The sequence below is a fragment of the Mobula hypostoma genome, chromosome 5, assembly GCF_963921235.1.
Source record: "Mobula hypostoma chromosome 5, sMobHyp1.1, whole genome shotgun sequence".
NCBI classification, from domain to species: Eukaryota; Metazoa; Chordata; class Chondrichthyes; order Myliobatiformes; family Myliobatidae; genus Mobula; species Mobula hypostoma.
Window position 1 is genome coordinate 36,027,391 of NC_086101.1, and position 15,968 is coordinate 36,043,358.

At 44.9% G+C, this 15,968-nt stretch overlaps 2 protein-coding genes and 1 long non-coding RNA gene across 13 annotated transcripts in view; 2 read left to right on the plus strand and 1 right to left on the minus strand.

The window, feature by feature from the left end:
* The window catches only part of tmtc4 (transmembrane O-mannosyltransferase targeting cadherins 4), a 36,826-nt gene extending 34,558 nt beyond the window's left edge, over nucleotides 1–2,268 (plus strand). For all 4 annotated transcript variants that reach the window (XM_063048377.1, XM_063048380.1, XM_063048378.1 and 1 more), the window contains one exon: nucleotides 1,356–2,268. In XM_063048377.1, the coding sequence (XP_062904447.1) occupies nucleotides 1,356–1,498 (143 nt within the window). In that variant the 3' untranslated portion in view covers nucleotides 1,499–2,268. The remainder of the gene's footprint in view (nucleotides 1–1,355) is intronic.
* LOC134346767 (uncharacterized) overlaps nucleotides 1–12,362 on the minus strand; it is a 39,554-nt gene extending 27,192 nt beyond the window's left edge. Inside the window, exon 1 of the long non-coding RNA XR_010018018.1 lies at nucleotides 12,270–12,362. This is a non-coding gene — a long non-coding RNA (uncharacterized LOC134346767). The remainder of the gene's footprint in view (nucleotides 1–12,269) is intronic.
* Nucleotides 12,363–12,410: 48 nt separating this feature from the next.
* Nucleotides 12,411–15,968, plus strand: part of LOC134346769 (gamma-glutamylaminecyclotransferase-like) — a 38,128-nt gene continuing 34,570 nt past the window's right edge. For 2 of the 8 annotated variants that reach the window (XM_063048393.1, XM_063048384.1), the window contains exons 1-2: nucleotides 13,176–13,320; nucleotides 15,361–15,487. Coding sequence is in view for 7 of the 8 variants with exons in the window: in XM_063048384.1 (XP_062904454.1) it covers nucleotides 15,400–15,487 (88 nt within the window). In the remaining variant the exon portion in view is untranslated. Of the gene's footprint in view, nucleotides 12,449–12,504; nucleotides 12,823–13,085; nucleotides 13,321–13,462; nucleotides 13,586–15,053; nucleotides 15,073–15,360; nucleotides 15,488–15,968 lie in introns of those variants that run through there. The other 6 variants (XM_063048390.1, XM_063048386.1, XM_063048385.1 and 3 more) reach the window with 6 other exon arrangements.

Below are 15,968 nucleotides of genomic sequence, written 5' to 3' on the forward strand. Positions count from 1 at the left end.
AAGAAGCTATCCCAAAGCCTGCTGGTCCTGGCTTTTATGCTGCTGGTAGCAGCTGGAACAGTTTGTGGTTGGGGTGACCTGGGTTCCAAGTGATCCTTCGGGGCCTTTTTACACAACTGTCTTTGTAAGTGTCCTGAATACTGGGAAGTTCACATCTACAGATGCTCTGGGCTGTCGGTACCACTCTCTGCAGAGTCCTGCAATTGAGGGAAGTACATTTGAGGGCAGTGATGCAGCCAGTCAGGATGCTCCCAATTGAGCCCCAGTAGAAAGTTCTTAGGATTTGGGGGCCCATACCAAACTTCTTCAACCGTCTGAGGTGAAAGAGGTGCTGTTGTGCCTTTTTCACCACAGAGCCGGTATGTACAGACCACATGAGATCTTCGGTGACGTGGGTGCCAAGGAACTTAAAGCTGTTTGCCCTCTCAACTCCAGATCGATTGATGTCAATAGAGACTTGCCTGTCTCTATTTCTCCTGCAGTTCACAACCAGCTCCTTTGTTTTTGTGACATTGAGGGAGAGGTTGTTTTCTTGAAACCCCTGTGTCAGGGTGATGACTTCGTCTCTGTAGGCTGCCTCATTATTGTTTGAGATTAGGCCAATCAGTGGAGTGTCGTCAGCATAGCCAAATAAGTTTGTTCCACTCACAACACGCTGGAGGAACTCAGCAGGTCGGGTAGCATCTGTGGAAAAGACCAGTCGACGTTTTGGGCCGGAACCCTTCATCAGGACTGTAGAGGGAAGGGGCAGAGGCCCTATAAAGAAGGTGGGGGGAGGGTGGGAAAGAGAAGGCTGGTAGGTTCCAGGTGAAAAACCAGTAAGGGGAAAGATAAAGGGGTGGGGGAAGGGAGGCAGGGAGGTGATAGGCAGAAAAGGTGAAGAAAGAATAGGGGAAAACACAATGGGTAGTAGAAGGAGGCGGAACCATGAGGGAGGTGATAGGCAGCTGGGGGAGGGGGCATATCACCTCCCTCATGGTTCCGCCTCCTTCTACTACCCATTGTGCTTTCCCCTATTCTTTCTTCACCTTTTCTGCCTATCACCTCCCTGCCTCCCTTCCCCCACCCCTTTATCTTTCCCCTTACTGGTTTTTCACCTGGAACCTACCAGCCTTCTCCTTCCCGCCCTCCCCCCACCTTCTTTATAGGGCCTCTGCCCCTTCCCCCTACAGTCTGACGAAGGGTTCCGGCCCAAAACGTCGACCGATCTTTTCCACGGATGCTGCCCGACCTGCTGAGTTCCTCCAGCATGTTGTGAGTGTTGCTTTGACCCCAGCATCTCCAGATTATTTTGTGTTTAGGTTTGTTCCACACCTGGTTCAATGTGTATGTTTGTGTGTGTTGCCCTGTTGCAGCTGTACTGTACCATCGCTGGGGTAAGCTGAAACTGGCCAAGGAGCGCTACGAGATTGCACTAAGACTAGATCCTGCCTCGCCGGGGATTGTGGAGAACTACAGCTTGTTGAAGAAGAAACTAGAACAACTGAAGCAGGGCTGACACAGATGGCAGAAGGTGGAGAGATAACTAAATCAACAGGAGCTTGGCAGTTTCTGTTCAAGATATCCCTGCCTGATAAATAGTGCACTGGTGTAGGAAGGAACTGAGCTTCCACAGTGAGTCGCACACAGACCAGTTTTCCTTCAGGTGTGTGGTTGTGTTACTGCTGGCTCCTGCCTGTTAGGTCAACTTTGAGTGCCCTTTCTCCAGCCAATATTTATCAGACTCCGCCTTAAAACATTGTGAGTGATGTGGCTTCTATCCCCAGCTGCAGTCTGTGGGAAGCCCAGTTCATCTCCAGTTACTGACAGACTTTGCATCTATGGAAGTGGGATTGGCATTGCTGGAATAAACACCATGGATGCATCGTTGCAGGCTGTTGAGCGCCAGGGGTTAACCCTGGTGAAGTACTTTGGGACATGAGGAACTACAGGGCCTCTTGAGCTTGTCCCACTATTCAATGAATCATGTCTGATCTCTCCACCATACTTCTGTAACTCCTAATGTCCTGGTTCAGCAGTATCTATTGTGCTCTATATTTACATTTTAACCCACAGCCTTTTTGGCGGTGGGATTTGCTGATCTCCCTTATCCTTTGTATCAAAAAGTGCTTCCTGACATCACCCCCACAGAGGCTAGCCTCTGATTTCAAGGATCTGCCTCAGTGTCTATACCGTACTCACCAGAGGTGGAGTCTCTGTCTCTTGCTCCGAATCTCTCCCTTTCTCCCTCTCCCCCTCTCCCCCTCCCCCTCTCTCCCTCCCCCTTCTCCCTCTCCCCCTCTCCCTCCTCTCCCCCTCCCCCTCCCCCTCCCCCCCTCCCCCTCCCCCTCCCCCTCTCCCCTCTCCCTCTCCCTCTCCCCCTCTCTCCCTCTCCTTCTCCCCCTCTCTCCCTCTCCCTCTCCCCCTCTCTCCCTCTCCCTCTCCCCCTCTCTCCCTCTCCCTCTCCCCCTCCCCCTCTTCCCCCTCCCTCCTCCCTCTCCTCCCCCTCCCCCCTCCCTCTCCCCCTCCCCCTCCCCCTCCCTCTCCTTTTCTCCCCCTCCCCGTCCTCTTTATCTCTATATGACTCAATCAACCACATTAATCATCTTAACCACTTCAGTCATCACCCATCACCTTACGAACTCAGGGGAAACACTAAAATGTGCAATGTAGCCTCGTAATATAACTTTTAGTCGTGGTATAATACTTGTCATAGAATCATACAGCACAGAAACAGGCCCTTCAGCTCACTTTCTCCATGCTAGCTATCAAATGTCTAACTACCAATCCAATTTCCTAACACCTAGACTGTAGCCATGGCTCTTACATTCATATTTAGATCATTAATATACAAAACAAACAGCAAGATTCCACCGCTGATCCCAGCACAGTAACACAGGTCACACACAAATGTCCAAACACAAAAGCAACCAAGCTAGTTTCAGATCCAACTTGTCATTCTGCCCTAGATCTTGTGGACCTTTTTGACCACTCTTGTTGAGGGGCTATGTCATATCCTGTACTGAGGTCCATAGAGACTATGACACTATGTCAGTGACACTACTCTCACAATCATAGTTCATTATCTCTTCAAAAAATTCATCCAAGTTACTCAGCCAGGATCTCCTTACCAATTCCATGTTACCCATCTCTATAAACAGTGTGGCCCCTCCAAGTGCAGATTAATCCTGTTTATTAGGACATTTTCCCAATAATTTCCCTACCACTGACATTACACTCACTAGCTTATTATTGTCTGATTTATCCCCACTGTCTTTCCTGATTGGAGATTCCAAATTCACTGACCTTCACTAATCCAAATGTAGAGGACCTATTTTAATCTACTCTCAGGGTGTCATCCCTCATTTTACTCAATGTTGTTCGTACCAGTGTGAATCGCCATCTCCGTCAGTTACCCCCTCCCCATCCCCTTTCAGTGAATCCTTGACCCTGGTATGTCTGAAACTACAAAGAAGGATGTCCATTCCCCTCATGTTCCAGGCCTCTACCACAATTGCACTCGGATACTCACTGCTTCCTCCTTGTGCAGTGATCACCCCTTGATGCTGTAATCTAGGCTCTGCCTGCAACTCCTGTGGATCATCCACACACCCACTCCCACCGGCCATCTGGAAAACTGATCCTGGAGTGAGGTGTACTCTGGGCCTGTCTCCCTTCCTCTGCCCACAGCTCACCCATTTCCCCTCCTGCTTCCTAAGTGTAGTGTGAACAAATCATTTAATCCACACGAGCTCCATGATGCACCCTGCTGCCTCTAACCATCACTCAGACTGGCACTTCCTCCCACTGTGGTCCTCCAGTGTTGAGGGATTCTCATGTGCTGCCGGCTGTACAACACACAACACTGAGCTTCCGAGCTCTGCAGACTTCACCACTGATTTAAAACATACAGCCCTTTACTTAAGCCAAATGGGAAAGAATTACACAGAGAAGGCTGGAGGAACTCAGCAGGTCAGGCAGCATCTGTGGAGGGAAATGGGCAGTTGATGTTTCGGGTGAATACCCTTCACCTGAACTCATTGAGTTCCTCTAGCACCTTCTGCTGCTCTGGATTCCAGCATCTGCAGAATTTCTTGTGTTTAGGGAAGAACTATCTTTGGCTTATACTTCTAGTTATCCCTCTGAATTAAAGAACAGTAATCACACTAATTGCCTTCTCTTTATTTTAGGACCATAAGATATATGAGCCATTTGGTCCACCGAGTCTGGTCTGTCATTTCATCATGGCTGATCCCTTTTTCCTCTCAGCCCTAATCTCCTGCCTTCTCCCCATATCCCTTCATGCCCTGATGACTAATCAAGAAACTATCAAGCTCTGCCTTAAATGACTTGACCTCCACAGCCATCTGTTGCAAAAATTCTACAGATTCACCACCCTCTGGCTGAAGAAATTCCTCCTCATCTCCCTTCTAAAAGGATGCCCCTTATTCTGAGGCTGTGTCTTCTAGCTGAAACTAATAAACTGTAAAGTCCTGGATACACTCACCTGGCCCGTCTCACCACTCGGCCACCTTCCTTAATGCACGGCACCTTCTGAAACTTGTTATCACCTCCAGTTCTGCTACTGATCACAGATCAGGCCTTCTCCCCTAGGCCACAGCTGCCAACCTCCTTGCAGACAACCACTTGAGTTTTCCCATTGGGTCAGAGCTGCACTCATCCCTGGCATGTGACTCTCCCAACAGCAGCAAAGCTCCAACCCCTATAAGGACCTCCATTACAATAGTCCTGTCAGTTATATTTTCTCCCCGTCCACTTTGTACAAAAGATGTACATCTCTCTGTCCCCCTGCCGCTCCCACCTTGTCACCATTTGGAAGTACTCAGGTCGACCTTGGGCCCACAGGAGGCAGCCAGCTTCTGTCTGAGAGCTGGTTGGCTCTTGTTTTTATTGAGGTTAAGTATGGAGTACAAGAATGTAACAAGATCCCTCCCATCTCCACACATGAAATATGCTTGTGCCCAGAAATCCATCTTGAATCAAAATTCGTCCAGAGCACTACACTTCCAATGACCACCACAGTGGAACCAAATTGCAGAAGAACAAACACTACAAGGTGTTGTGTCATTAGGGTTGAATTTTGTCTTCAGTCTTATAATTTTGAGTTATTTCTTTTTATAATTTATGTCACTTTGGATAATTGCAGAATGTGAAGAGAACATGTCACCCACTGTTAACTTTGTTTGAGGTATTAGATTGCATGTTTGGAACTGTATATATTTTTGTTTCTGAAACAATTTGTTATTATTAAAACATGTTTTTACATTCAACATTTGTTCTAATATTCAATTATTAATTAGATCAATTTCAAAAGATTTGATAGATGCCTACCTTCCTTGGGATTGAATCATTCAAATAAAGGAGTGTGTTTAGAATCCAGAGATTGTGTGGCATGGATGTATCGTGCTGCTATTTTTTTTCTCTACCCCGTGTTCCTCCTATCCTGCCACACCTCTCCACGTCACCATTTTCTTTCCAAGAAAAGCCATCACACTCCCACAGGAGCTGGGTGAGGTGAAGGACAGGAGATAGAAACATAGAAAATAGGTGGAGGAGTAGGCCATTCAGTATGATCATGGCTGATCATCCAACTCAGAACCCTGTACCTGCCTTCTCTCCATACCCCCTGATCCCCTTAGCCACAAGGGCCATATCTAACTCCCTCTTAAATATAGCCAATGAACTGGCCTCAACTGTTTCCTGTGGCAGAGAATTCCACAGATTCACCACTCTCTGTGTGAAGAAGTTTTTCGTCATCTCGGTCCTAAAAGGCTTCCCCTTTATCCTCAAACTGTGACCCCTCGTTCTGGACTTCCCCAACATTGGGAACAATCTTCCTACATCTAGCCTGTCCAATCCCTTTAGGATTTTATATGTTTCAATAAGATCCCCCCTTAATCTTCTAAATTCCAGAGAGTATAAGCCTAGCCGATCCAGTCTTTCATCATATGAAAGTCCTGCCATCTCAGGAATCAATCTGGTGAACCTTCTTTGTACTCCCTCTATGGCAAGAATGTCTCTACCCAGATTAGGGGACCAAAACTGCACACAATACTCCAGGTGTGGTCTCACCAAGGCCTTGTACAACTGCAGTAGTACCTCCCTGCACTGCATGCCCACTTTCAATGACTGGTGTACAATGACACCCAGGTCTCATTGCACCTCCCCTTTTCCTAATCAGCCACTATTCAGATAATAATCTGTTTGCCTGTTCTTGCCACCAAAGTGGAAAACCTAATATTTATCCACCTTTAATTGCATTTGCCATGAATTTGCCCATTCACCTAAGCTATCCAAGTCACCCTGCATCCTCTTAGCATCCTCCTCACAGATAACACTGCCGCCCAGCTTTGTGTCATCCGCAAACTTGGAGATGCTGCATTTAATTCCCTCGTCTAAGTCATCAATATATATTGTAAACAACTGGGGTCCCAGCACTGAGCCTTGTGGTACCCCACTCATCACTGCATGCCATTCTGAAAAGGTCCCATTTATTCCCACTCTTTGCTTCCTGTCTGCTAACCAATTCTCCACCCACACCAATACCTTACCCCCAATACCGTGTGCTTTAAGTTTGCACACTAATCTCCTGTGTGGGACCTTGTCAAAGGCCTTTTGAAAATCCAAATATACTACATCCACTGGTTCTCCCCTATCCACTCTACTAGTTACATCCTCAAAAAATTCTATGAGATTCGTCAGACATGATTTTCCTTTCACAAATCCATGCTGACTTTGTCCGATCATTTCACCGCTTTCCAAATGTGCTGTTATCACATCTTTGATAACTGACTCTAGCATTTTCCCCACCACCGACGTTAGGCTAACTGGTCTATAATTCCCCGGTTTCTCTCTCCCTCCTTTTTAAAAAGCGGGGTTACATTAGCCACCCTCCAATCCTCAGGAACTAGATGGAAGTGGGGAACTGGAATGGGATGGGAGGACCCTGTTTTATTTTTGAAACTCCAAAACAAAAAACTGATCAAAAGAAAAACACAAGGAGGCTGCAAACGTGTACTCTTTCTTTTTACTTTTAGTGAAGCACGTACTTACAATGTGGTAAGGTGATGACATATTCCATTCATGTACTTTTACATACAGTATAACCGGTAATGAATTATGTAATCAACAAAGAATGCTTAATCAAACAATATATTTACAATATTACACAAATATTACTGAAATATAAAATACAGAATAGACCCTAGTGCAGAGCAGACACACCATAATTGGTCTAGATGGGCCAACAGACTTGTACTTCTGCTGTAAATTCTATGAACACTTTGGTAGGGAAGTTTCTCCCTATTGCATTTATTAACAATCTTTTACTTTTTTTGGTTTTGGACTTAAGCAACTGAAAACATTAGAATAATACTGGACAGTAACAGTCTACAATCTCAGCGGTCCCCAACCACCGGGCCGCGAGGAAACGATACGAGTCAGCTGCACCTTTCCTCATTCCCTGTCACACACTGTTGAACTTGAACATAGGGTTGCCAACTGTCCCGTATTTGCCAGGACATCATGTATATTGGGATAAATTGGTTTGTCCCATACGGGACCGCACTTCTCCCATATTTCTCCCGCTAAGGTAGAGCGTTCCTATGAAACCTTTTGTGCCGAAATGGCGTAAAGCAAAGAGCAATTACCATTAATTTATATGGGGAAAATTTTTGACCATTCCCAGACCCAAAAAATAACCTACCAAATAACACTTAAAACCTAAAATAACTCTGGTAACATATAGTAAAAGCATTAATGACATGATAAATACACAACCTATATAAAGTACAAATAATGCAGACATCCCACCTCTCCCGGAAGTTCCAGGAGACTCCCTGATGCCCACAAATTATATACAATATCCCGGAAATCAAATTTTTTGAGAGCGAGCGAGAGAGCACGAGAGTGACAGAGAGAGAGAAAGCACGAGAGAGAGTGCAAGAGAGAGCGACAGAGAGTGAGCGAGCACGCGCGATGGCGGAGTGTTCCAAAAAAATATATAAAACGTATGTCACCCCAGACTACCCTAAAGTGTACCCCTGCCTAATAGGGGTTAAAATAATGATAGTGTTGCTCGCTGCACTGTTTGCAACACTGACTTCTCTATTGCCCATGGTGGGTTAGGACTGTAAAAGACATGTTGAGGTGAGTTTAACAGGTGTCATTTGTTCATTAGCATAACTAACATTACTTAAACTAGCCGGCTAGCTGCTAAGGAGCTACTCTCCACCTCTCCCGGAAGTTCCGGGAGTCTCCCGCAAATTGATGGTGCTACCTCTCTGAAATGAGTTTTTGCGGGGTGCGATGTCCAATGTATGTACAGTGTAGTCGGGAAGATTAAACCAAAACCGATTTGTGGAAGAAAAAATACAAACAGGAGGAAATCTGCAGGTGCTGGAATTTCAAGCAACACACATAAAAGTTGCTGGTGAACGCAGCAGGCCAGGCAGCATCTCTAGGAAGAGGTACAGTTGACGTTTCAGGCCGAGACCCTTCGTCAGGACTAACTGAAAGAAGAGCTAGTGAGAGATTTGAAAGTGGGAGGGGGAGGGGGAGATCCAAAATGATGGGAGAAGACAGGAGGGGGAGGGATAGAGCCAAGAGCTGGACAGGTGATTGGCAAAAGGGATATGAGAGGATCATGGGACAGGAGTCCTGACGAAGGGTCTCGGCCCGAAATGTCGACTGTACCTCTTCCTAGAGATGTTGCCCGGCCTGCTGCGTTCACCAGCAACTTTTATGTGTGTTGTGGAAGAAAAATCAGCACGTACACGCATGCGCACACAGGTGCCCGCGCAAGGCTTCATGGTCATGGTAGTCTTTCTCGGGGTAAACAAGTGTCTCGTCAACACACAAAAAAATGCTGGTGAACGCAGCAGGCCAGGCAGCATCTATAGGAAGAGATACAGTCGACGTTTCAGACCGGGACCCTTCGTCAGGATTTGACTGCTACTTTTGTCCCTTATTTGGGAGTGAGAAAGTTGGCAACCCTAACTGTAAAAGACATGTTTGAGGTGAGTTTAACCCTACTTGAACACCCCCTCCCCCACCAGTCGGCCGGTCCGCAAGAATAATGTCAATATTAAACTGGTCAGCGGTGCAAAAAAAGGTTGGGGACCCCTGATCTACATCAAATATGATGCCAAATTAAACTAAATTTCTTATGTTAATGATCCATATCCCTCCCTTCTCTACATATTCGTGTCTAACAGCCTCTTAATGGCCACGTTTGTATCTGTTTCCACCACCTCTCCTGTTGGCCAGTTCCAGGCACCAACCATCCTCTGTGTAAGAGATTGGTCGGTACTTTGGACTCAGTAAGCTCCAGAAATTTGGTGGTCTGGAGGCTGTCGACCAGTAATCTTCTGCAAGGATCTGTTCTGGGACCCCTAGGGTTTGTGGATTTTTATAAATGACTTGGATGATGTAGTGGAAGGGTGGTTTAGTCAGTTCGCAGATGATACAACAGTGGTGGTGTTGTGGATGATGTAGAAGGTCATCGTAGGTTACAACAAGATGCAGAGCTGGGCTGAGGAGTGACAGATGGAGTCCGATCTGGAAAAGTGTGAAGTGGTTCACTTTGGAAGGCCGAGTAGAAGGTTAATGGCGGGATTCATAGCTGTGTGGAGGAACAGGATCTGGGGTCTACATCCACAGATCCCTCAAAGCTGCTGTGCAAGTTGACAGGGTGTTTAAGAAGGTGTATAGGGTGTTGGCCTTCATTAGTCATGACTTTAAGTTCAAGAGCCACGAGGAAATGTTGCGACTACAGAACTCTGGTTAGACCACACTTGGAGTATTGTGTTCAGTTATGGCTTTCTCATTATAGAAAGGATGTGCAGAAAGATGTTGGGAAGTTATGGTCATGTACTTTGGTAGAAAAAATGAAAGTGTTGACTATTTTCTTTCCTTTTCAATTCTTTTTCATTAATTTCTACATAGAAGAATAGAGTACAAGAAGATATATAAGTCAAAAAAATACCAAATACATTATATTTGAATCACACTTGCAATCTCATTACCCTATATTCATGTAAATTAAATTAAATCATAATATTGAAATATGATAATTTATTATACAAAAAATAAGAATCTAAGCCTACCAAGATCGAAACTGTTTGATAAAGAAAAAAGGAAAAAAAACCTTATATAGTGAAATATGTTATTAGCCAACATCTGTACTTTCACGGCAAATCAAAGTTTTTGAAAATAGTTCACAAATGGCCCCCACAATGTTTGAAAGTCTTGGCTAGATTCAGAAATTGAACAATGAATCTTCTCTAAATTTAAGCATGACATAACATCGCGTAACCATGCAGGCTGAGTAGGCGGAATGACCTCCTTCCATTTAAGCAAGAATATCTCCAAAATAGTATCTTTTCCTCCAACAATACCGAATAAGGCAGTCAAAGGGTTAGGCTTAAAATTTACTTTGAAAAGTACTGGAAAAGTTTGGAATACTTCCAGTATTTTTCAAGATTCGGGCATGTCCAAAACATATGAATTAGTGAAGCTTCTCCATTGGCACATCTATCACAATAGGGAGATATATCCGAATAAATATGAGATAGCTTATCCTTAGTCATGTGGGCCTTATGGACCACTATTTTCTAAATGGAGAGAAAATACAAAAAAACTGAGATGCAAAGGGACTTGTGAGTCCTTGTGCAGGATTCCCTAAAAAAGTTAATTTGCAGGTTGAGTCTGTGGTGAGAAGGACAATGCAATGTTAACATTCATTTCAAGAGGACTAGAATATAAAAGTAAGGATGTATTGTTAAAACTTTATAAAGCACTGGTGAGACCTCTCTTGGGGTATTGTGAGAAGATTTGGGCCCCTTACAATGGATGTGCTGAAACTGGAGAGGGTTCAAAGGAGGTTCACGAAAATCCCAGGAATGGCTTGTCATATGTAGAGCATTTGATGGCTCTGGGCCTGTATTCACTCGAATTCAGAAGAATGAGGGGTGACCTCATTTGAACCTATCAAATGGTGAAAGGCCTTGATAAAGTGAATGTGGAGGGGATGTTTCCTGTGGTGGGAGAGTCTCAGACCAAAGGACACAGCCTCAGAATAGAGGGGTGTTCTTTTACAGCAGAGATGAAAAGGAATTCCTTTAGCCAAAGAGTGGTGAATCTGCAGAATTTTTTAGTGCAGGCAGCTGTGGAAGCCAAGTCTTTATATTAAAGGCAGAGATTGATAGATTCTTGACTGGTCAGGACATGAAGGGATATGGGGAGTAGGTAGGAGATTGGGGCTTTGAGGAAAATTGGATCAGCCATAATGAAATGGCAGAGAAGACACAATGGCCTAATTCTGCTCCTATATCTTATGGTCTTTAAAAGGTGCAGAAGAGATTTTAACAAGCTGTTTCCTGGATTAGAGAATGTTTTACCTCTTCCTAGAGATGTTGCCTGGCCTACTGCGTTCACCAGCAACTTTGATGTGTGTTGTTGGTTGTAGAGAATGTTTTAGTTGAGCGAGCTAGGGGTTTTCTCTTTAGAGTAAAGAATAAACAGTGGCTAACAGAGGTGCATAAGATGATAAGAGGCATTAATAGAGTGGACAGCCAGAAACTTCTTTTCCCAGGGAGAGAGAATTTCATGGTGATTGGAGGAAAGTGTAGGGGGGATGTCAGAGTATGTCTTTTACACAGAGAGTGGTAAATCCATGGAATACACTGCCAGAAGTGATGATAGAGCCAGATACATTAGGGACATTTAAGAGACCCTTAGATAGGCACATGAATGAAAGAAAAATCTTGGGCCATGTGGAAGGGAGCATTAGAATAATCTTGGAGTAGATTAAAAGGTCAGCATAACATCATGGGCCAAAGGCCCTGTAGTGTTCTATGCTCTAAATCCAGGTGAAAATGTGGAAGCTTTTGAAAAGTTCCAGAAGAGTAACTGGAGAGATCCTTCAAGCCTGCTCTGCAACTTAATAGGTTGTGACTTAGAGTGGCTGCAGAGTAAAGGACACAGCCCTCCCCACCGTTGACAGCATCTACTGGAGATGCCAGCTCAGGAAGGCAGCATCTACCGTCATGGATTCCCGCCACCTAAATCATGCAAACTCACTACCACAGTTGGGCTTAAGGTCCAGAAGCCTGAAGTGCCACACCACCAGCTCAAGAACAGTTACTTTCCTAAGCAATTCGGTCCTTGAACTCACCTGCATAATCCTGACCCTGGTTAGTGTGATCACTGGAATTGAGCAAAATGTTCTCCTAAAATGAGCTATAGGTAGAGACCGACCCAGTACTCACATTTTCTGGGGCCGGGGCGTCCAGACCTCACTTGGCCCCTTACTAATCGTCACGGGACATAATCCATGTTAAAAGTGGCTTCCCCGAAGGGAGAACGCCTGCGCATATCCCTAATCTCACCTCAGATCGGCAGTGAGCGCTGCAGACCTCCTCTTGTACTGCCACGGGCTTGTCTTTTCGTGCGTACTTTTTCTTGACGTATAATTTATAAGGGCAGTTAGATCATAATGGATTTATTGAAGTGTTATTGTTAGCATGGATACTGTTTCACGAGAGCAAGGAATTTCATTGTACCCTGGACATCCGACAGTCCGAATGTGAACTGTCTCGGCCCGAAATGTCGACTGTACATTTTCCCCATAGATGCGGCGTGGCCCGTGGAGTCCCCCCCACCCCCCAGCATTTTGTGTGTGTTGTTTGGATTTCCAGCATCTGCAGATTTTCTCTTCTTTGTGACCCGTACAATGATTGCGGCCCCGAAGCAGGGCGCAGTGCTGATCCGATACCAAGACCAACAAGCTGGTTTCTGGCACTAATGCTGTAGCCGGGCGAAGTGAGTTAATGCTGCAACGCACATTTGGTCATGCAAGCAGGGCGGGGTTACACCGGATTTGGGTCCTGCGGTCTTTGCCTGCGGCGGTGTCTCAGAATTTAGTATTGAATAATTTCCAGGGCAGTCACTAAACCAGCAATCCGACATTGCAAATATCGCCGATTTGCACAACTTCGATATCCGGGAATATTAAATCGATTAGGGGGGCTGTTTTATAGGCTTCTTTCAATCTCCTCCCACTTTCATATATTAGGTCCGCTCGTGCGGAAGTGGGTTCCAGTGTTGACATTTGGGAGCTTTGCCGAGGTCTGCAGTTTTCTCAGGAATTTACAAGATCTCTGTTAACTTTTCAGGTCAGCCCCCGGGAGAGGGCGAGGGATTCTGGGCTTGGGAGACCTGTTAATCAATCCACCGTTGCGGCTGCAACCCGTGTACATTGCGGAGAGAACAATGCAAAAAAAAAGAAGCTTAACAGTTCTAAAAATTAATTTAAAATTGGTAAGATTAAAGACAAGGGGGGACAAAGGAGGACGTTTTATGTACGTTTAATAATCTTTCCCAAAGTAGTTAAGTAGTGAAATAAGGACGTCCTGCAGTGTTCACTGGGAAGGGTGAGACTGAAGGGAACCACCTCGATGGGTTGAATGGTTTGCTCCTGTGCTTTGGGATCCTGGGATCTTGCGTTTTGCAGTTAATCTCTCACAGTCTCTGAATGTCTCGAGTCCTCTCCAGTCATTGAAGTACATTTGAAATGCACTCGACGGTAATAAACGCGGTATGCCGTTAATGGATAGCAAGCGCTCAAAAACTGTGATAAAAATATTAGATTACATGTTCTATTTGATGCCGCCTGTGGAATAAATGTTGGCAAAGATTGCATCGTTCTAGGCAGAGTCTAGTGGCAAACTACGGGAGTGACAGTGTCGGTTTTCCCCGGATACTGTAATCACTTCTAGTGTGTGGATGACCGGTTAACTCGAGGTAGGGTGATAGAAATGTGCGATGTGATTCCGGGAAACGGGTATTTGGACCGAGTTAAACCTGGGTTTTGATCCCAAGGTCTGTGGAGTTTGTAGGCCCTATCTGTGACAACTTTGGGTGCTGTGGTGTTGGAATCTGCTGGAGGAACTTGGCAGCCGAACAGCAAAAAGAGCTGTCAAGGTGGCAGGATGCACCAGCATTGAGGATTATTGTGATGGAGGTGTTGCCATCTGTCCTTGCTGGTTGTAGTCTAATTGTGTGGAAGCAGGAATCCAGCTGCAGTGAGGGAGTGCAGAGTCCTACGTCTGGATGTTTGGAACTGTGGTATTGAAGGTGGAGCTGTAGTCATTAAGGTGTTGTTGTCATCTAGATGTTCCAGAACTGAGTATATGGCCAGGGTGATGGCATTCATCATGGACCTTCTGCAGTAGGTGAATTGCAGCAGCTTGAGGTTGTCTAGGAGGCTGGTATTGATATGTGTCTTAAAGGCACTTTGTAATGTTCTACTTTTTAAAGTTGGTAAATATCCTTGCAATAAGTTTAAAGTTCAGGGTAAATTTGTTATCAAAGTATGTATATGTCACCATATACTGCCCTGCTGGTTCTTTTGTAACCTTCAGATATTTCTCTAATAGATTTGCTGCTATAGCCATCTGTAAATCTACTGATGATTGTTGGCAGAATCTCAGTTGGAGACGAGAGGGCGTACAGGAGCAAGTTATATCAGCTAGTTGACCAGTGATCCAGCAACAACCTTGCACTCAACATCAGTAAGATCAAATAGCTGATTGTGGACTTCAGGAAGGGCAAGATGAGGGAACACAAACCAATCCTCATAGAGGGATCAGAAGTGGAGAGAGTGAGCAATTTCAAGTTCTTGGGTGTCAGTTTCTGTGAGGATCTAACCTGGTCCCTACATATCAATGCAGCTCCAAAGAAGGCCAGACAGTGGCTATATTTCATTAGGAGTTTAAGGAGATTTGGTTTGTCTCCTAAAACATTTGCAAACTTCTACAGATGTACTGTGAGAGCACTCTGACTGGCTGCATCACCATCTGGTATGATTGTGGGGGTGGGGGGGGGGTGTCTACTGCACAGGATAGAAAGAAGCTGCAGAAAGTTGTGAATCAGTCAGCTCCATCATGGGTACTAACCTCCTAACCTCCATAGTAGCCAGGACATCTTCAAGGAGTGGTGCCTCAGAAAGTCGCCATCCATCATTAAAGACCCAGGACGCACCCTCTTCTCATTGTTACCATCAGGAAAGAGGTACAGAAGCCTGAAGCAACTCAGCGATTCAGGAACAGCTTCTTTCCCTCTGCCATCCAATTTCTAAATGGACATTGAACCCATGAACACTACCTCACTTTTTTTAAAAACTATTTCTGTATTTGCCCTATTTTTAATTTAAATAGATGTATCTTAATTCACTGTAATTCATTTATTTATGTTTTTCTACATTTATCATGTATTGCATTGTACTGCTGCCACAAAGTTAACAAGTTTTCTGGCATATGCGGGTGATAATAAACCTGATTCTCTTTGTGCTTTTAACAGATTTGCTACGTTGAATGAGAATTGCCAGACATTCTGTTGATGTTTGCAACACGGAGCGTCCTGCGAGCCGTGAAACACTCTTCATCCTTCTCTTGTCAACAGTCAGACCCTACAATGAAGACGTTTGGTGAGTCTGCACTTGATACTGATAGTCAACATTTATAAAAGGGAACCATACGTTTCGTTTGGGAAGGGGACCTTAATGTGAATGCAGTTCCATTGCCATTTCTGTCCTGCCTGCAGGTAACACTTAGAATGACAAGATTTAGGGACAGGGAGCTGCTTGCTGTTATCCCAGTAAAGACTGATACAGTGTTTTGATTGGGTTATCTTTTTGGGCTTGTTCTTGATGTTTCCCTCCCAAAGGAGGAGGATTGAATTTAGGAAGGGTCATATGCAGACAGCTTTGCTGCAATATTTAATTGTTCATAGGAAGAGAGGCCGAATCAGATCGGTTTGTTATTACTGACCTGCATGACATAAACTTTGTTGTTACTGTATGTGGCAATATTGCAGTATAAAGAAATAAAATTACTATAAATTACAAAATAAATAGTGCAAAAAAAGGGAATAACTTTCTAGTTTCCATGAGTATGTAATGCCCTGGT